Source organism: Aquarana catesbeiana, linkage group LG05 (genome assembly GCF_042186555.1).
Source record: "Aquarana catesbeiana isolate 2022-GZ linkage group LG05, ASM4218655v1, whole genome shotgun sequence".
In the NCBI taxonomy this organism is placed as follows: Eukaryota; Metazoa; Chordata; class Amphibia; order Anura; family Ranidae; genus Aquarana; species Aquarana catesbeiana.
Genome location: NC_133328.1, coordinates 635,254,575 through 635,276,318, shown reverse-complemented (window position 1 = coordinate 635,276,318; position 21,744 = coordinate 635,254,575). Strand labels below are relative to the sequence as shown.

At 44.0% G+C, this 21,744-nt stretch overlaps 1 protein-coding gene across 6 annotated transcripts in view; it reads right to left on the bottom strand.

Annotated features, from left to right (window-relative positions):
- Positions 1-21,744, bottom strand: part of PUF60 (poly(U) binding splicing factor 60) — a 60,032-nt gene that overhangs the window by 6,829 nt on the left and 31,459 nt on the right. For 2 of the 6 annotated variants that reach the window (XM_073632377.1, XM_073632378.1), the window contains 4 exons: positions 16,426-16,587; positions 14,459-14,641; positions 7,136-7,349; positions 560-750 (listed from right to left, as the gene is read on the bottom strand). In XM_073632377.1, coding sequence (XP_073488478.1) covers positions 560-750; positions 7,136-7,349; positions 14,459-14,641; positions 16,426-16,587 — 750 coding nt within the window. Of the gene's footprint in view, positions 1-559; positions 751-7,135; positions 7,350-14,458; positions 14,642-16,425; positions 16,588-18,413; positions 18,531-21,744 lie in introns of all 6 variants that reach the window. The other 4 variants (XM_073632379.1, XM_073632380.1, XM_073632375.1 and 1 more) reach the window with 3 other exon arrangements.

The window sequence follows — 21,744 nt, the reverse complement described above, 5'->3', positions numbered from 1 at the left end:
GTATATTGTGTGTTTGCCTTTTTTATCTTCTTAAATAAAATTTTAAATTCGAAAAAAAAACATCCAATGTGCATGAGGCCTAAAAGTTAATGTCTTTAGATTTTGTAGAGTTCAAATACAGAGCGTGATAGAGAGAGACCTAGTGGAGTAAATCCCATCTAGGGATAGTGGAGCAAATACCATGTAAATTGTTTTTTCAGTTCAAATCTCAAACGCATGCAGTCTACTAAAGTGGAAAAGGAATAGTCAAAAAAAAAATTTTATGCACAAAGAGTAATAAAAACAGAGGAAAAAAGTCCTGACTGACTTTTATATTCCATGCATGAAAGGGATAATTTTGCTACCCAAACCAGCAAAGACCAGCGACATCCACTGGAAAAAGTGGCAGTTGCGTCGCTATTAAAAGTGACATCACTATTCACACCTGCTGGTCTGAGGCTTTTACTTTCACTTGCTTGTTTGCAGGACATTAAATAGATGTCAAGGCTCAGCTACTGTTACCTATACAGCCCCAATCCCTTCCAGCTTCTAGTGTTTACACACTTTTCTGCTAATATACCTGAGCAGTGATCTTGGCAGTTGCAGCAGCAGCAGCGACAGCAGCAGCAGGAGGGAGACCACCAGGGGTCGCGGGTGTAAGAAGAGGCATCGGTGGTGTAACAGCTTTCCCGACTCGAAGGTACTGACCACCCAGATCAAACAAGTTCATTGAGGAGACGGCATCCTGCGAAGACTGGGATTTGTCATACTCTGTAAATAAATACATAGCAGGGATGAAGGTGACAGCCTTGAGTCCATGCTCTGGAGAAAACGCATCACAATCTGCAGCTCTTCCAGAAGATTACAACAACCACCTACCAGGGAGGAAATATAGGAGCAGACATGTTTGAAAGCAAATGCAGTACAGTTATCCTGATCCATTCTACTTTTAAGCTTACTGACCCGGTCATGTAAATAGGTCCGTAAAGTGCTAAGAAGTGAAGGATAAGGGTAGAAGTCACACTACAGTGCATATTTCAAAGACTGCTCTCATTATTTAAATCCAGAAAGGCTTGTGTACTCCTATAATATGTACCGTATTTATCGGCGTATAACACGCACTTTTTTCCCCTTAAAATCAGGGGAAAGTCGCAGGTGCGTGTTATACGCCGATCCCCGACTAGGTTCGGATAGCTCCGCTCGGGACTACGAGCGGAGCCGAAAGTGAACAAGAGCCGCCGGAAAGAGCCGAGGACCGGCTCTGTGTATTTCGGCGCCGGCGGCGCCATTTTCAAATCGCGTTTGGCGATTTTGAAGCCCAGGATGGCAGGGACAGGGGATCGAAGGCTGCACTGGGGCAAGGCTGCACTGGGGAAGGCTGCACTGGGGAAGGCTGCACTGGGGAAGGCTGCACTGGGGAAGGCTGCACTGGGGAAGGCTGCACTGGGGAAGGCTGCACTGACATGGCTGCACTGACATGGCTGCACTGACATGGCTGCACTGACATGGCTGCAATGATGGGCATTTAAATGTAAGTTTTTTTCCCTTCAACTTCCCTCCTAAAAGATTTTTTTTCCTTAAAATTCCCTCCTAAATTGGGGTGCGTGTTATACGCCGATAAATACGGTACTTGTTGCAGGTCAGTATCTCAATGTTTTAAATCGACTGGATCAGTATCGAGAACCAGGCCACATGCATTCCTATCATTCTGGATCTGCATACTTACCAAGGACATTATAGAGAAGGGAGGAGGAAAGCTTTTTTTCAACCTTTTTCTCTCCAAGAAACCCATAAAAACATTTTTAGATCTCCCTGCAAAATTATAATTTGGTTGGCCTGTAAAATCCTTTTCTTGGAGTACATTACAGGAGACAGGGTTTCATCATATACATAATGATTGGGTTATGCTACCACCTTCAAGTAAATGGACACTGGCCAAAATAAGGCAGCACCCCCCCCCCCCTCCCCCAGGGATAACCTACCAGTTCTGCTCCGCTTCAGTTTTGTGGCAAGCAATGAGGAACTATACAAAGGAGTGGGAGGATCCCGGTGTCCTGTGAATTACGCCAAGAAAAGGATTTTAACCGCTTGCCGACGGCCGCACACATATACGTCGGCAGAATGGCACAGGCAGGCAAATGGGCGTACAGGTACTTCCCTTTAAATTTGCCGCCTTTGTAGCGCACGCTGCCGGAGGCGCGCGCACGCCACAAGAGCGTGCCCATGGGTCCCAGGAACTCGATGTTCGCCGGCGGCCCACGATTGCAGTGTGGAGAGGTAGAACGGGAAGATGCCTATGTAAAAAAGGCATTTCCCCGTTTTGCCTTGTGTCATGACAGAGATCTACTGCTCCCTGTGATCAGGAGCAGTGATTGCTGTCATGTCCTAGGTATCCCATCCCCCCCCCCCAGTTAGAACTCCTCCCTAGGACACACATAACCCCTTGATCGCCCCCTAGTGTTTAACCCCTTCCCTGCCAGTGTCATTTACACAGTAATTAGTGCATTTTTATAGCACTAAATGACAATGGTCCCAAAATAGTGTCAAAAGTGTCTGCGATAATGTCGCAGTCACGATAAAAAAAAAAAAAAAAAAAAAAATCGCAGACCGCCATTATTAATAAAAAAAAAAATTTAATATTAAAAATGCCATAAAATTATCCCCTATTTTGTAGACGCTATAACTTTTGCGCAAACCAATCAATATACGCTTATTACGATTTTTTTTTTTACCAAAAATATGTAGAAGAATACATATGGGCCTAAACTGAGGAAAAAGTTTTTTTTTTTTTTTATATATATTTTTGGGGGATATTTATTATTATAGCAAAAAGTAAAAAATATTGTTTTTCTTTTCAAAATTGTCGCTCTTTTTTTGTTTATAGCGCAAAAAATAAAAACCGCAGAGGCGATCAAATACCACCAAAAGAAAACTCTTTTTGTGGGAAAAAAAGGACGTCAATTTTGTTTGGGTACAACATCACACGACCGCTCAAATGTCAGTTAAAGCGACGCAGTGCCGAATCGCAAAAAGTGCTCTGGTCAGGAAGGGGGTAAAATCTTTCGGGGCTGAAATGGTTACAGGTAAACCAAAAACCCTAATTTCCTAAAGTGTACATTACAAGACAAAAGGTTTAATCATATCCATAATGATGGATTTCCTGAAGCACTGAGCGCGAGGGATGGGCAACATAGCAACAGGCCTAAAAACAGAACAGCGCAAGACCCCACCACAGAGCCGTCTGCAAGGCCTTCCACCCAAAACTGGCATCTGCAGAGGCATGAACATCCCACCTGGTAAAATTTGGTAAACGTGTGAACGGAAGACCGGTGGCAGCATTACAAACTTGAACAGCTGAGGTCTGCTAATCTGCCCAGGAAGCACAGACACTCCCGGAATGGGCCTTGACCAGAAAAGGAGGAACCTTGTCCTAATGCCACAGGCCTGAGTATTGAGTTGGCAAATCCACCAATAGTTCATCTGGAAGCAACAGGTTCTTTGCAAAGACACACAGGAAGAAAAAAAAAAAAACAGAGAATCAGACTCCTGAAACAAAGCTGTAGGGTTCTGGTATATCCACAGAGCACTGACCACATCCAAGGAGTGAAGCACCTTCTCCTTAATATGTTTGGTATTAGGACAGAAAGATGGTAATGCCCTAGTTCTGGTAGAAGGAAGACACCACCTTAGGCAAAAAAGAAGACTGAAGCCATAACATAACCATATCTCGGCGAAGGACCAAAAAATGTTTCCTGCAGCCTGCTCAGAGGACCCTTCAACCCAAAGTAATGGCCACCAAAAAGTCAACCATGTATGTAAGAAGTGGAAAAACAAAATATCCCAAAAAAGTTTAAATGGGGCATACTGAAAAACAGACATTATCAAATTAAGGTTCCACAGAGACAACGGGGACCTGACAGGCAGAACAATGCCCATAACACTTTGCATAAAATCCTTTACCAAGGAAGAAGATGCAATAGTCCTCACACCAAGGCAAATAGGGCTCAATGATGGTACCCATTCTTGGAGGTTGACAACCTTACCCTGAGCAGGATAGGAATGGAGGAGTCAGAAACGCCCCTGTCCCTCAGGACTTGGGCTTCAACAGACATGTCATCAAAGCCAGTGACCGATAGAATATTGGCCCTTGGGACAGCTCGCCCACCAAGCGTTTGCTGATGTCTGCGTACTAAGTTCCTTGAGACAAATCCAGAGCGATAATAAGCTCACCTTTAGTCTTTATCCTGTGCAGCAAGTGAGGCAGAAGCCAAGGAAAATAATTAGATCATAAAGTACTTATCCCAAGGAGTCACCAGGGCATCCACTTCAAATGTCTGAGAATCACTGGTCCGGGAAACAAACCTGTCCAGCCTAGGGTTGAACCTTGACACTAAAACATCCAGAGACTCCCACCTCGACACAGATTTGAACACTGCTGGGTAAAGAGCCCCTCACTTGCCAAAATGTAGCTGCTGATTGAGGAATTCAGCAATTCTGCCCAGGACAAGGTCATGATCACCTCTGCTTGAGTAGCACAGCTTCTTGCACTCTACACAGCCATGGCATTGTCTGACTGCACTAGAACTGGGTGACCCCGAAAGCAGAAGGACCAATATTGGAGAGGGAAAGGCACTTTTCCTGTGACAGGAAGACCCTGAACTAACTCCAAGTATTTTGAATGTTGCGTCGGGAACAAGGATGATTTTTTGAGGTTCAGTACCCAACTGAATTCCTCCAGGACCTGCACCATCTGACAGAAGTTTGACATCGGGGTCTGAGCCAATTGCTCTTAAGGAAGCTGGCCTTCCAAGCACCCCACAATGGGGTTACTCCGGGTTCTCATCAACCCCAGAAATCAAGCCAAGATCCAGGCCACTCCCCCTGATGAAGTCTACTACGACGAACTGCATCGGACGGGGTCAGCAGATATGACATCATATCACACGCTGATACCAGAAGCAGGACCATACAGTGACAGTTACCGATCAGATGCTTACAATGAGATGTTATTTGGCCTTTTATGTGAGTGAGCACTTTTATATAAAATAAATAATTGTTTTAACCTTACTACACTATATGAGCTTCCCTTTCTGTATACTATTGCTATTGGGGACTGCTAGAGCGCCTGCAATGTAATGCATGTTGAGGCTCATGGAGACTGAGCGACTGTAAATATTTGAGTGCTCTATGACCATACTTAAACAGGTAAGGACATTTTGTGCACACCGAAGTGGACACTTCCTGGTGGTTTTCTTTTCTTTAAATCGATGGAAGACTATTATTGGCGTTTTTCCAACTGATGTTATGCTATAGTCAACAGTGGCTCACGTTTTCTTTGAGGACATTTGAGAGCACCCATTTCTCTTTAGGTTGTTTGTACTGTATATGATTAGTGGCTCAGGTTATCACTTTTTATGGACACTTTAGGGGAATTTTTCATTTGATCTTTAGTTATACTGTTTTTATTTATATATGTAATTTGAGACATTTTTGTACTCCATATGCACATATAGCGCAGCACTTTTCACCATAGGGTACTGCAGAGTGAACAGCTTAGAAAGCAAAACACCGTTTCTGGATGAGTCTAATTGGTATTCATCTCTTCCTGCATTTTTAAATTAGCTTGGATCGCGCCCGCCAAAAAACCAACAATGGTCCTCTGTACCTGCGTCAGGCCAGACTCAGAGTCTCTTTCTGAGTTGACTCCGCTAAAGAGGACTTCTGCTCTTTACTGGGTTCCTCATCTTCCACATCTGTGTCCAAAGGGTGGTCCTCTGAATCCTCACCCCCCCCCCCCCCCCCAATCAGGGGAAAAGGGGAGGGAGAGCACCCACATTTGCAGCCCAGGAGTTCCAACCAAGCAAAGTGGGTTCCTAAATAAAACTCATTAAGGATGATAAATAGGAGTCTACAGCTTGTTAAAAAGGTAATGTCAGAGTTGTGAGCTTTTATTGTAACTCATGGCTTGGGATTTTGTGGCCCAAAAAATTAATTTACTGAAATGTATTGCTAAACTGTGTATGAATAATACATTTTGTATAGTCTATAGCTTGCTAATTATATCCAAGAGTTTTTTGTGCAAGCTAAAGATGGCTGCCAAAAATTCCTCCCTTAACATGAAGGAATGGGAGAAATGTGCCCGTGCAACAGTGGAAAGATCAGATAAAAGGCAGGGACTCAGAACTGACCCATTACAGGGTGAACTGTCCCCCTCCACCTCCTCTCTTGTCTGCTTTCCACCTTGGCTTGCTGAGAGATACATGGCCTCACCCTAGAAGGGGAATACATGGCCACTCAGCTTTAAGGAGTTTTTGCTGCAACATATTAACACTCAGAACAAAACCACAGACCAACACCTATAGAAAGAAAATCTTCAGAGAGACTTCAGAGGCATGTCCATCACCTCAGGACAGCAGCACAAAATAGAGGCTGCACTGTGCTGGGAGGTGTAATGCCGGGGAATGTGGTAGCATAACCCAATCATTATGGATTTGATGAAACCTTGCATGCTGTGATGTATGATTAAGAAAAAAAATTATCAGGGGGCTGTAGGAAACATGCTTCTTACATTGGTGGTCAGCGGGAAGAATGGCACCCTTACAGACTGCTAAAAAGATTATTGGTGTCTTGCTACTGGCTTTTTCCAAGTGGCACTGGCCCTGGAAATATGCAGGCACCATCAAATGGGAGGTCAATGAGCACAGTAACCACTAGAAACTTCTGGAAAAACCCTAGCTGAAAATAACTCCAAGGTGAGCAGGAACAGAGCCAAAACTATGACTGGGAGCTTACTCCCAACAGAAAAGTATCAGAAAAAGTATCAGAAAAAGGAGCCCAGGCAGATAGTGTGAACACTTTAGTAATAAAGTTTTATGCAAAGTTGGTGTCTGGCTTCCATTTCTTTGCATGCGGCAACGGTAAAGCAGTGGCAGACAAGAGTCAGTGCGTGCCCAGGGTCAGAGGAGACACACAGGGATTCCTGGAGCAACTATTTTGGAAAGCACATGACCCGGATCACCAGACTCGATATTTCAAACCGCTTCTGGTTGGGGCAACTCTTGCAAAAGACGTACTGAAGGCAGAGTGACCTGACCCGGAAATTCAGGTGACACTGGGGTAAATGAGCTACGTATCAGTGGCAGCACAACATTCTCACCTATAAACCCGTAACCTTTGTGTTTGCCTGTTGTGGGGTCCCGTGCCAACATACAAGACTTGATTTTCCCAAAGGCCTCAAACACACTCTTGATATCATCATCGGAGAGATCCTGGTGCACGGAGGCCACATAGATTCTGTTGAAGGAGCGGGCTTCCTCTGCCAATTGGTCTATGATGGGCTGTGCTTGGCCAATGTTGCTGGGTCTGCCAACCTGAGATGAGAGAGCGCGTAAAACATGGCAAGCATAATACATGGCTAAAGAATTCATTTCAAACAAAATTGGCTTCTAATTGCAATGTAAAGAAATGCATGCAAATAGTGTGCGAGGAGTCACTAACAATCACAAAGTGCAGTAACACCAGTGGTCATCAACCCTGTCCTCAGGACCCACTAACAGGCCAGATTTTATGTATTACCTTGGGGAGATGCAAACTAGAATACTGCAATCACTGAGCAGCAAATGATTTCAACTGTGATGTATTTCAGTTATCTTGCAAACCTGGCCTGTTAGTGGGCCCTGAGGACAGGGTTGATGACCACTGCAGTACACGTGTGTGTATATGTCAGTCATTGTAAATTTACCAGGATCCTGCTTATTTATACACACTATGATTTCTGGTAGGCAGAATATACTATACACCACTGGTGGTCTCATCTGACAGCCACTGACATCCCCAAGGGGGGTCAAACATAATATTTTGTAACGCTACAGGAGACTGTGAAAATACTACAAGAGATGGCCAGAGATTTGGAATATGCTACATGTTTGTTTGGAGACAGGCTGCAGAAGACAGAGACTAGGGATAAATTACATGGGACTATTAGAGATCCCTTTCATTACAGTCCTATTACATACCTATGGTCCCACTCCCAGTACTGGCTTTCGGGGCTTAAGGGCTGAACTGTCTGTGTACATTCTCAGCCAACTTTCAGTTTTTTATTGGAAAAGACGGTGCACCCTTACTACTCCCCCCCCCCCCCCCCCCCCCGGCTGGGTTAAAGGATCAGGAGGCCACACTGGAAAACTAGAGATTTCTGATTTGTCCTAATAAATACAACTCTCTCTAAACTTCAAGGATTCACACAGTTCATGAATCACAATTCTCTGAACTAATGAATTCTATGAAGCGCTGCATATCAGACAGATACAAATATTCAGGGAAGAAAAAAAAATAAAAAATATCTCCCCATTAATCTCATGTTATTTTCATCAGTTTATAGCTGCATAATATCCAAAACGTTTGTTCCTCCTCACACTTATATCACTAGTAGAAATGAGCAAGACAAAAACACTACTGACCAAGACTGGGAAAACATATAATGCCTTATAGCCAGAAGCTCTGTCCATTCTTCAGCCACTAAAACCAGATATAAAAAGTGCTGATGAGATGGTACATATTCCCTTCTGGTAGGACAGGGTCCTCATCATATGACTACTGTGAAAGCTAGTCACAGTGATCACATAATCAGGAAGCCCATGTAACCCTACTGGTGTATTAAAGTGATTGTAAAGTCTAGTTTTTTCCTATTAAAATAACAAACATGTTATACTTACCTGCTCTGTGCAGTGGTTTTGCACAGAGCAACCCCAAGCCTCTTCTTCCCGTCTCCCTGGCAGAAGCTCCTGGCCCCTCCCTCCTGTTGAGTGCCCCCACAGCAAGTAGCTTGCTATGGGGACACCTGAGCAGAGCTGTAGCCCAGTGTATCCATTTAGACACGGAGCTGCGGCCTGGTCCGCCCCTTCTCTCTCCTGAATGGCCAATTGCGTTTGATTGACAGCAATGGGAGCCATTGGTGCCACTGCTGTGCCTCAGCCAATCAGGAGGGAGAGCCCCGGATGGCCGAGGGACTCTTGGACATTGCTGGATAGAGAGGGGGCTCAAGTATTAGGGGGGCTGAGGGCGGCTGCTGCACACAGAAGGCTTTCTATCTTAATGGATAAAACCCATTAAGATAAAAAAAAAAAAACCTTCTGCCTTTACAACCCCTTTAAAGTGAAAGGCTGGAAGGGGTTAACCCACTTCAAAACCAGGCCAATTCTGACATTTCTGTCATACATGAAAAAAATAACATCAGTGTTTGCTAGAAAATTACTTTGAAGCCCCAAACATTATATATATTTTAAGCTGTGGCCATGGGGAATAAAATGGTGGACGTTGCAATTTTTTATGTCACACGATATATTTATGTAGCGGTTAATTAAAAGCAAATTTTTAGAAAAAAATAAAAACTTTATTGAATATAGTAAACACAATACAGGCAGTCCCCGAGTTACGAACACCCGAGTTACGAACGACTCCTACTTACGAACGGCCTCAAAAGCCGGCCACTTGTGCTCCATGTTGGTTAGGGGTGCGCATCTTCACTGGTCTCACGATTCGATTCCGATTATCTGGTAAACAATTTGATTCGTCTCTGCGATGCATCACGATTACTGACGCGCTCCCACTTCCGCTTGGGCCGCCTAGGCGGCCCTTCCTCCCTGCAATCTTCTGAGACACATCACAGGTCCCAGAAGATTGCCCGGCTATGCAGGACAGAGCAGTGAGACATGCGCACCTGGCTGTGAAGCTGCAAGCTGTCACAGCCGGTTGCCCACAGTAGTATTGCCAGCGCCATAGGCAGGGGAAAGAATGGAGGGTTTGGGTGGCCACGTCGCTGGATTGTGGGACAGGCGAGTGTCTTTTTATTAAAAGTCAGAAGATACACTTTTTTTTGTAGCTGCTGACTTTTAATAAACAAAAAATTTACTGGAACTCTGCTTTGAATTAAAAATAACCTCACTCCTTTAAAGCGGAACTTCCGCTTTAAGCACTCCTCGCCCCCTGACATGCCACATTTGGCATGTCTTTTTGGGGGGGTGGGGTGTATTCTTTTTAGTAGGACTTCCTGTCCTGGCCGCCTAGGTCACTCCTCCTCTCGCCCTAGGTGGCCCCTCCCTGCCAGCGATCTTCTGGGCCACAACACGGGACCCAGAAGATTGGCTGGCCAATCGCAAAGTGCAGTGCGCACCCAGCCATGAAGCCGTAAGCTGTCACGGCCGGGTGTCACTGCCGACAGTAGATATGACGGCGCGGAGGAGAGGAGGGGGGGAGAGGTGCGAGGCTCCGTGTGGCTGCATCGATGGACCGTAGGACAGGCGAGTGTGTTTATTAAAAGTCAGCAGCTAAACGTTTTGTAGCTGCTGACTTTTAATAAACTAAAAAATAGGTGGAACTCCGCTTAAAGCAGTGCACTACAGGGTACAGGAATTCACACACACAGCTGCTGGGAGGTCAGGAGGGATTAGAATCCACAACTGACAAACAGCCCTGTGAAGTTCCCTGTACTGTCTCTGTGCTGACATTTCTCTGGGCTCCCCCGTTTGCACCTTCCAGCACACTAGGAGTTACACACAGTGCAATGTGCAAAAAGGGGGGAAGCCGGGGAAATGTCAGCACAGAGCATGTGTAGGAGCCAGTGTAAGTAGAGTACAAACACATCTGTACGCTACATACTGCTGTTAAAGCGGGGGGTCCACCTATCTATCTTTTTTTTTTTTGGAGTTCATTCACAAACTTTTCTTCTCATGATTATCTACTCACATGTTCTGTGTAATAAGTCCACCTGTGTCCGATTTCGTTGTAAAGAATACCTTATAAAATTCACTGAAGGCGGTTTCCATCTTCATTGTGGGCATTTGAAGCCCACAAGCATGTATTTCCTGGTGAATGCTGGGAGCAGAGATGTTGTGATGACGCTGTTACACAATGCATGCTGGGAAGCCTGAGACTAGCTCCCAGGGACTGTGGGAGGTCTGGGAGAGGCTAGAAACACGCCTACTCCCATGGGAGGAAAACCAGGAAGTGCAAAGAAGATTAGAAAAAAAAAAAGGTAATTACGGCGATTTAAATTTTTTTACACAGCATGTCAGCATCTAGGCAAGGAAGAGAATGCATAGAGATAATGTTCAAAATTTGGGTGGAACCCCGCTTTAAAATACCTGTGTGGTAATAAATGCAGAGTTATAATCCATTAAGTGCCCACCGCTGTATGTGCATTTTAAAATATATGCAGCATCATACCTCATTTCTTAGTGTGTGTATAACTGTACATGCCGCTCATGTGACAGCTCGGTTCGGCCCGCCTCTCTCCTCTCACGTCTCTCCTGACGTCAGTGGGAGTTCTCAGCCCCGCCCACTGACTGTAGCTATCAGATCAGAAGAGAGGCAGGCAGGGCTGACGTCAGGAGAGACATGAGAGGAGAGAGGCAGGCCGGACCTGGCAGTCAGATGAGCGGCATATACAGTTATACACAAAGAAATGAGGTATGAAGCTGTATATATTTTTAAAAAACACATACAGCGGTGGCCACTTAATGGATTACAACTCTGCATTTATTACAAAAGTTATTTTGACATACACGCTCGGAGCTCTCTTCCGGGAGGGGCGGGCGGGATGACATCACCCGGCATCGATGCTGCATCGGGGACACCCGAATCGTGATGCATCGATTAAATTCTGCACCCCTAACGCTGGTCCTGGATACCTCTGGACACATCCCATACTGCAGTACTACATGTACTGCATGGCCAGAAGAGCCCCAGATAACATAACAAGCGCCCTAAACATCGCACATCCATGCACAGGCGGACGGTACGCTTACTAATGCGGTGTTCTGACTGGAAGTTACACTTACAAATGCGGTGTTGTGACTTACGAACAACTTCGACTTACGAACAAACCTACAGTCCCTATTGTGTTCGTAACTCGGGGACTTCCTGAATATATAAAATTAAAAAAAAAAAAAATGTTACGGCAAGTAGATACCAAACATGCCAATCTTTAAAATTGTGCACGGCCTTGGAATGGTAACAAACGACAGTATATTACATTTTCCATAGGTAACGCTTTAAAAACATTCAGTTTACCAGTTTAGAGATACACAGGAGGTCGGGTGCTATAATTTTTGCTCTCGCTCCGTTTGCGGCGATACCTCACATGTGTGGTGCGATCACCGTTTACATACATGTGCTTGACCGGTGTGCGTTTGCATTTGTGCATGAGAACAGGGGTGCTTTAAAGAAAATGTTAAAATTTGTTTAAAACTTTTTCTCTTTACATTGTATTTTTAATTTTTTATAAACTTTATTGCCATCACAAGGGATGAACATCCCTTGTGATAGCATGGGCCGTGACAGGTGCTCTCTATGGCGAGATATGGGATCTTTTGAACCCCAGAGCTCTCTTCTGGCCTCTAAAGCATCCGATCAAGCTGAGATCGGTTTGATCAGATGCTCTACAAGCCGGTAACCAATTGTAAACAAACAAACCAAAAACTGAAGTGCTGAAACCCTCATCGCTCCCGGTTTTTGATGTCACACTCTTCCACTACCTGTAAAAGTGATCCAGCGGTTGCCTAGCTGCTTGGACCAATTTTACCCGATAGCAATCGCCTACTGTAAAAACAAACTGTACCAGGATCATGGTTATAGTCTCAATACGAGGCCATATAAAAACATGTATTGAAGTGATTAAAGTTTGCTTTTACAGTTTAAAAATAAACTTTAATCACATTAGATTCCTTCCTGAGATTTTGAATGTGTACTCACCATGAAATCCATTTCCCTGTTTCAATTGAAGGACACAACAGGATGTTTAGATTGTGACCAATGGGTTTTTATGCCACCTGTAGGATATCTTTGGTCACCCTGTAAAGATCAGGCTGTGCCCTTTAATGAATGAAAGAGAAAATGGGATTTTTGTTGTCAAAGTAAAATCTCTTTCTCTACGCTCAATAAAAGGACACAGCTGCATCTTTAGATAGTGATCAATTACTTCTGTTGGTGGCGTAATAACCTATTGGTCACCATTTAAAGATCCTGCTGTGTCCTTCAATGAACGGAAGAGAAATCAGGTGGGTGCAGCAGACAACTTTTAAAGCTGCAATTGCTCTGTGCCAACCTGTGCGTTGTCTGCACACAGAGCGACTCCACATATATTTGTAATCTCTGGGGGAAGCGCACGAGTTGCAATAATGGGGGCTCCAAAGTGAGCTTGCAAGTGAAAATAGCTACCGCAAAAATAAAAAAAAATAGTCTTCTTTGGAAACTGACCAAATTGTTGCTGGATGTAACAGATGCTAATGGCAAGAAAATGAGCAGGTAAGTGTAGCACCATTGTAACACACTTGGTTGCTTTAAATGACACTTTAACCACTTGCCACCAAACGATGTACTGGAATGTTGCAGCAGTTTGAGTGGTTATACCGGGGGGCCATGGCTGCAGCTAAGACCCCGGTATAATATATATATATATATATATATATATATATATATATATATATATATATATATATATATATATATATATATATATATATATATATATATATATATATATTTTTTTTTTTTTTTTTTTGAGTCGGCGATGTTCCAAAATGTAAAACCAGCTAAATTGGCATCCCTGGGGTTTCCCGTCCCACCAGGGAGCCCAGGGTGGAAGTCGGTGCTTCCGCCAACTGATCAGGGACGGCACATGGGTTGTTCATGTTATGTCCAAACCGTAAGTGACTAACACTTACGGTTTGGGCATAATGTAAACAACCCATTTTCGGATTGGGAAAGCATCTATTTAAACCAATCTTGGGTCGAATAGATGTCTCATGCTTTATTGCGATCACAAGGGATGTTTACATTCATTGTGATAGTAAAAAAAAAAAAAAAAAAGTAAAGAAACCGTAAAAATAAAAAAATTCTACATTTTTTTTTTTTTGTTTTTTATAAAAGCTTTTATAAAAGCTCCCTGTTCCAACAATGCTCGTGAATGCACACGTCGGTCCCATGTTGGTGCGTAGGTGGCGATCACAAGTGAGGTATTGCTGCAAATCAGTTTGAGCGCAAAATAGCACCAGACCTCCTGCGTAAATCTTAAGTGGTAACTAGTAAAGGCTTTTAAAGTGTCGCCTACGCATAATATAATGTACGTAGTGTTGCCGTTACATGAACTGTGTGCAATTTTAAACGTTTGGTATCCATTTACGTGGTGTAAAATCATTTTATATTTTACCTATTATATTGTGTTTTGCTGCATAAAAATTAAAGTGTAGTTTGAAAAACCGCTGCGTAAATACCGTGCAACATAAAAAAAAATGCAAAAGCCACCATTTTATTCTTTAGGGCCTTTGTTTAAAAAATATATAATGTTTGGGGGTCCTAAGTAATTTTATAGCAAAAAAGAAGAACATTTTTACATGTAAACAAAGAACAAGCCTGGTCTTCAAGTGGTTAACAACGCTTCTTGGCTGTGGCCTTATTCATATTTACACTTATTTGCGCTCACCTTGATAATCCTTCCACCCATGACGGAGTTCATCTGTTCCGGGGCGTGCTGAGAAGCTTCAGGGACAGATTTACACTTATTTGCGCTCACCTTGATATTCCTTCCACCCAGCATGACGGAGTTCATCTGTTCCAGGGCGAGCTGAGCAGCTTCAGGGACTTCATACTCCACAAATGCAAACCCCTGCAGAAAAAAAAAAAAAAAAAAAAAAAAAAGACAAATCAGTAATTGGACTACAGACTGCCAGGATCAAATCTTTCCACACACAAGGATCACTAGCGATAATAAATAATAAAAAAATAAAAAATAAAGTCAATACAGCTTTACTAATGATTAAGGCCAGGTTCACACTATTGCGATCCCGCATCCAATTCACAATAGCAGGAGAATGTGACTGGCTCTCTATGGAGCCGGTTCAGATATCTCTGATGCGGCTCCGGTGCGAATTTGCACAGGGGTCCTGTGCGTCTTTTGGTCCGTTTCAAGTCTAAAATGCAGCCCAAAATTGGTGCTGAAATCGGACCTGAAACGGTGAACCAGGACGCACTGGACCCCCTTGAACTGAGCCTCAAGCTATAAGCATGGATAAGCCATATCTGAGATCCCGCCTGGAAATGGAGAATTACAGTAGCAGTTGCCATTACTACAGTGGTCCCCGCTGGCATGCACCCTTCACAGAACGCCTTGCATTTTTCTCAATAAATCCGACATATTCTGTGATTGGAAGAGGTGGTGAAGCAGGGTGTTGATGTTACAATCTCCACCTTATCCAATCAGAGAACGCTTTGCATTTGTTGGAAAAAATGCAAGGCGTTCTTGTGATTGGCACCTGTATGGAGCACACTACCCCCCCGGTTATTTAGCACAGGGCACAGAAGACAGTGGCGATCACTGTAGTACCGGCGACTATTACAATAATTCTCTGCTTCCACAGCAGACCAATAATCCATACCTGCAGCTCACCTATAAAGTAGGTGCTTATAAGCGAAAATTAGGTTCTTTATAGAAGTGATTCTCAACCTCAGTCCTCAAGTACCCCCAACAGGCCATGTTTTCAGGTTTTCCTTTATCTTGCACAGGTGCTTTAACTTAGAGTCAATGGCTTTGTATTTTGGGCAGCTATTTTATCTAAGAGAAATCCCCAAAACATGGCCTGTTGGGGGTACTTGAGGACTGAGGTTGAGAATCACTGGTTTATAGAACAGGCTCGCTGGTATATTCTTCTGGTATGTTTTGTTGTGTAATTTGTACAGACAACTGGTCTCTGCATCTTTGCTGCCGTCAAGCTAATAAGGTTTTCCAAAATAATAGATAATTAACATCTTTTGTTGGTCTTAGTGTGTTGCCTGCTTGAAACCCTTAGGTGTATTAATGTGCAAAAGATAATGCTTTTGGAGGCCCCACATGGGAAATGGCCAGGACTGGAGCCTTAAGGGCTTCCCTTTTTGGTGAAGACAGCAAGTTTTGGCACTTACTATGTCTGACCTCTAAGCATAAGCCAATGACTCTACTTTCTAATATTTTCTTTTCCCAATAAAGCAACACAATGATGAAAAACGAACCCCGATCAGTAGGCTGTTCTCTGTGCATTGAGATTTCACATTCTAAATCTGACTGGAGTGTACCTATAGTGTTAAGAATCCCATCTGCCCAACTACCCCCCGTCCCCCTCCTTATCCCTGCACTGAATGCTGTAAACTTACTGACATGTATTTACTGTTCAGTGTAGTAGTATTCTGAGCCTGGGTAGAAGTGATGACACCACCTAGGGGGTGGGTACATGATAGCTTGGGCTCAGAGATAGTGGGTTGAAGAACGCTGACCATCCTTCAACCCGAAAGATGGTAACATCTGGTGGTGTAAGGCTCCGAATTAAAGTATTGCAGCGAAAACTACTTTATTTTTACTTCTGTTGGTTACTTATTTTCAATGGAAAACTTTAGTTCTGCTTTAAACCTAGTACCCACCTTGTGTTTCATGGTGACAGAGTCCCAGGACATGTCTATGCTTTTTATTGGTCCAAACGGTGCAAATGCTTGCCGAATGGTGTCCTCTCCAAGCTCATAGTAGATGGATCCAACATAAACGCGACACATTATGGCGAGAGCCCGCTGCCTCTGAGCCGCCATCTAGAAAAGAAAGAACACAGCCGTCAGGAGAAGAGCAGTCACCAATATAAGCAATGCACGCAACAACGTCAACCGTGTGGTGTCCCACCCCCCATCTATAGGAAACTGTCCCCCCCCCCCCCCCTTTAATCTCACCACCTGCCAACTGCAAGCACCGCCAGCTTTTGACAGCAAGCGGCCCCGACTGGCCGCTCTCGACCTGCAGGAGGAGGAAACCGGTTAGGGAGTCTGAATAAACAACAACAGCAGGATCCATTACCTGAGGGTTGGGGGTCTCTTCCCCTGGGCAGCCTGTTGGCTACTGGCTGGGGCTAACCTAGCCTGTCCTTGTTGCCCCAGCACTCCAACTGAAAAAAGGTCAAACAAGTAAGATCTCCACCCAATGGTCACAATTGCTATTAGGGCCGGTACTGATGGGCTTTAGTTGATTTCAGAACTGCCTAGTCTATGGGAATGCAAAGGCCGCTGAAGCGGGTCAACTGCACCTGCAATGAATTCTGAATGATATCAGGAGAGAGTGTCACACTATTGTCACAAGCACACTGCATTTGTTCATCAACAAAGGGACTAAAGGTCTTGAAAATCATGCACTCGGGGGTAGTAGTCACACTACATCTCTAAACTCTGGTCCCCAACACACGGCTCGCCGGGTCCCTCTGTGCGGCCTGTGGCATGTTGGGCATTTTGTAGAATGGCAGCGGGATACTCTCTACGTTCTGCACCGAAATGAAGCCAGTGTTGTCACGCAGAGTGATCTCCGTCTGACAGTGGGAGTATAGTCCCTGCCAGACATCGAGGATAGAGCGGCAAGGCAGCAGGCATGTAAACACTGAATGGGGTTAAATTACCCGGCCACTGAAACCCAGTGTGGGGTGGAGGATAAAAGCACAGTCACAAAACTAATGCAGGGGGAGGGGTTAATTATTGCAGCCATTGACACCAATGCTGAAGGGTTATTACAGTGATCACCAACACCAATGCTGGGGGTAATAATGGTGGCCACTGACACCAATGCTGGGGGTAATTATTGTGACCACTTACACTAAATGTTGGGGGTAATCATCGTGGCCATTGAGACCAATGCAGGGGGGGGGGGGGGGGGGGGGGTTAGTACTGCAGTCACTCACCCCAATGCAGGACATTACAATTACATACACCAGTAGTGGGAGTTATTGTTGACACTCATACCAACAATGGGGTTTATTTTACTCCCGCTTTATCTTAACTGTGCATAAAAAATACAGAAGGACCGAAATTTAGTTGCTGTGCCCATTCATTTTGAATGGCCAGTTTAGCTTAAAGCTACACACGAAAACAAGCTCCTATATTGTGGTCCTCTGGGAATGTCGGGGGCCATACATTTCAAGCAGACAACCACTGCCCTAAACATATGTATACATGAACTCAAGGTTACTGAATGCATAAATCTTAGAAAATATACAATGTTGGGGTTCACCAAAACCCCTATTTTCCCTGCAGGCTCACGTGTTCTTTAGGTTTCCTTGCACATAGGGCATTGTGACGGTTGGCAATCTGTCCAAGTTCATTATAGAATCCATTGCTATGTAGAAAGGAACTGCTTTAAATTCTCCTTATAAATGCTCCAGCAGACGGTACAGCCGACACAATGCTGAATGTAACACCAAGAAGTATATTGTGTCAGGCAACGGAGCACAGTTTTGTCCTGTTCTTTAAAATGTAAAGTACATATGCTCTCCCCTGGCATGTACAAATTGCAGACTAAAGTGTACCAATGCTTTGCCTTCTATATATTGTCCCATTTAAGTGCAGGCGGCACAGATTTATTTGAATAATAAATTACTTGCTTCTGTTATCACAGGTAAGTTGGCTGAAGCCCAATTCCATAATAAACCTGTGCGCAAAGGTAAAGGCTGGGGACATGGCAGCGTAAGGGCTGTACCTGACACGTAGTCCAGGCACATCTGAGGGATGAAGGGACAATTACTTATCACAGCTAAAGACACAAACAGATAAATAATGGAATTCACAATTCATATAAAAAAGGTGACACATCACAATCCTACTTCTATAAATCAATTCATAGAGACTTTGAAGCATTTTAGTGGTTATTTATACTGTAAAGTGGGGATTACACTGCAGAAGTGTGGAATCTGCTGCAGACAAAAAGCAATGTACACCGGTAAATGGGACATCTTAAGGGAGGATCCCAAAGCTGACCTAGATCATACCTATAGAGCAGGGATATGCAATTAGCGGACCTCCAGCTGTTGCAGAACTACAAATCCCACGAGGCATAGCAAGACTGACAGCCACAAGCATGACACACAGATGCATGTTGGGATTTGTAGTTTTGCAACAGCTGGAGGTCCGCTAATTGCATATCCCTGCTATATAGCATACCTTGCTCACACCTGGATTTATAGGTGGCACCACAGGCAGGCTTGGCTACTATACCTGGCTCACTACTAACAAAGCAGTAAGAAATTCTACAGGCTGGTGCAATGCACAGGCTCTGGCACCGTTCAAGTGGAACTTCACTATCCCAATCAACATGGATTATTTTTAATCCTCATGTTGTCGGCATTAATAAATAGATAGGAACCTATAATCATATATGCTTGTTTTAAACTTCTTTTTTTTTTTTTTACACTTCTTCAGTTACTTCCTGGTTTATTGCCTAGGGCAGTGATATGCAATTAGCGGACCTCCAGCTGTTGCAGAACTACAAGTCCCATGAGGCATAGCAAGACACAGACAGCCACAAGCATGACACACAGAGGCAGAAGCATGATGGGACTTGTAGTTTTGCAACAGCTGGAGGTCCACTAAATGCATATCCCTGCCCTAGGGCAATGATGGCGAACCTTGGCACCCCAGATGTTTTGGAACTACATTTCCCATGATGCTTAATTACACAGCAGCGTACATAAGCATCATGGCAAAAGTAGTTCCAAAACATCTGGGGTACCAAGGTTCTCCATCACTGGCCTAGGGCCTAGGCAAATGTCATACATCCCAGGAGTCTTCAGGAGGGGAGGAAGAGCTTTTCCCAGCTAAGCACTCTCTCCTGCATGCATGCTTGAGCTAAGGGCAGATGGATTGCTACACAAATCATCTGCCCTTACTCAAGATGGCCATGGCCAGTAAAGCTGGGGGGGGTGGGGTTTCAAAGTGATTTCTCAACAAAATAAAGCATGTAGACAAAGACATGCTGGTAGGTTAATTGGCTCCTGTCTAAATTGACCCTAGTATGTGTATACATGATTGTGAGTTAGGGACCTTAGAATGTAAGCACCTCGAGAGTAAGGACTGATGAATGAATGTACAATATATATGTGTAAAAAGCTGTGTAAATAGATGGCGCTATACAAGTACCTGTAATTCATAAATGTAGATATGAATGGATGGGGGTGTTTGCATTGAATATAATATTAAATGAAAATAGTTATAGTGATATTAAAGTAATTAAATATGGTTTTTGGTGCTCAGGTGCAGTGCAGATCCACTTTATTCCTCCCAGACCCACATCTGTACAGGGGTACAAACATTTTCTTTTATGGGGCTGCAAGACATTCTGAATGAACTGAGATGGCAGCGCCCTGCACAATTTTTGATTTACAGTTTAAATCTGCACAGAATGTCCAGTCAGCCAACCAGGGCATAAGGCAGGTGCAGCCTGTGTGTGATGCTTCCTATAAGACAGGGATCTGCAATTAGCAGACCTCCAGCTGTTGCAAAACTACAAGTCCCATCATGCCTCTGCCACTGGGTGTCATGCTCATGGCTGTCAGAGTCTTGCTAAGCCTCATGGGACTTGTAGTTCTGCAACAGCTGGAGGTCCGCTAATTGCATATCCCTGCTATAAGACACTGATTAGTGTGGACAGGTTCTCTTTTAAATGTTGCCCAATGTTGAAAACCTAAAACATAATGTGTACAGATAGAACACAATAGGGGTTATTTACGAAAGGCAAATCCACTTTGCACTACAAGTGCACTTGGAAGTGCAGTCCCTGAGGGGAAGATCTGAAATGAGGGGAAGCTCTGCTGATTTTATCATCTAATCATGTGCAAGCTAAAATGCTGTCTTTTATTTTCCTTGCATTTTCCCCTCAGATCTACAGCGACTTTACTTCCAAGTGCACTTGTAGTGCAAAGTGGATTTGCCGTTAGCACAGGACACATTGGGGTTGATTTACTGAGTGACTGTAAGCTACGGGCAGGATGCACCAGTCTCCTTCAATAGCTTTACTCACAGGAAGTAAACTGCGTAACACGGTCTCTTCCCCGTTAATGTTACTTTTAAAGAAATAGGTTTAAAATGACAAAGTGTTCCCATATTCAGAAGACTGGATTATCATTTTATCTAACATGCAGAATTTTATTCGGGACACTTGTAACTGTAAAAGCTGGAGCAATCCCAGGATGAGGGGTTATTAGTGCTATTATAGCTGGAGCCCAACCTTTTCACTGTCTGTCTGCTACTTCCAAAGTTCTATGTGAATCTGTGCACTCCTATCTGGATGCTGTATGAGGCTTTGTGTGATTGGAGACACTACAAAGCTGTAACAGAATAAAGAGGAGCACAGCAATACCATGGTGGCATGTTAGGGCAAAGCTTCCTGGCGATACACAGACCTGGCTATAGAACACAGAAGGATGCCAGATGGTAGGATCAAGCCGGTAAATAAAAGTAATCAGAACACAAAACAATTCATCTTAAAAACAGGTTAGTAACCAAGTGCTGCAGTTTGCAGTGGAACTAAAACACACAAAAGGGATGCCCATTGTCTCAGTCATTTCTACCAGCTCAATGGAGCTCTCGACTCTTAACATATATGGACCTACATTGGCCACAATAACAGTGGAATGTTATTAGGGTAAGCAGCGGCCAATGACTCCGTGCACCTGGGATTAGCCAATTCTTTAAGGGCTTAGTTCACGTTATTTTTTTCCTTCCAATTTTAACTTAAAGCGGAACTTCACCCCTAAAAGGTAAGTTCCGCTGTTACGCTTTTCTGACCCCTGAGCCCCCCCCCCTTTTTTTTGGGGAGCGAGTACCTAGTTTTGACAGTTCTGGATACAGTGGGGTCAGTTGTGGGTATATGGTCTGCACCAGGTAAAGTGGGGTCAGTTCTGGGTAAATGGTCCGTTCTGGGTACAGTGGGGTCAAGAG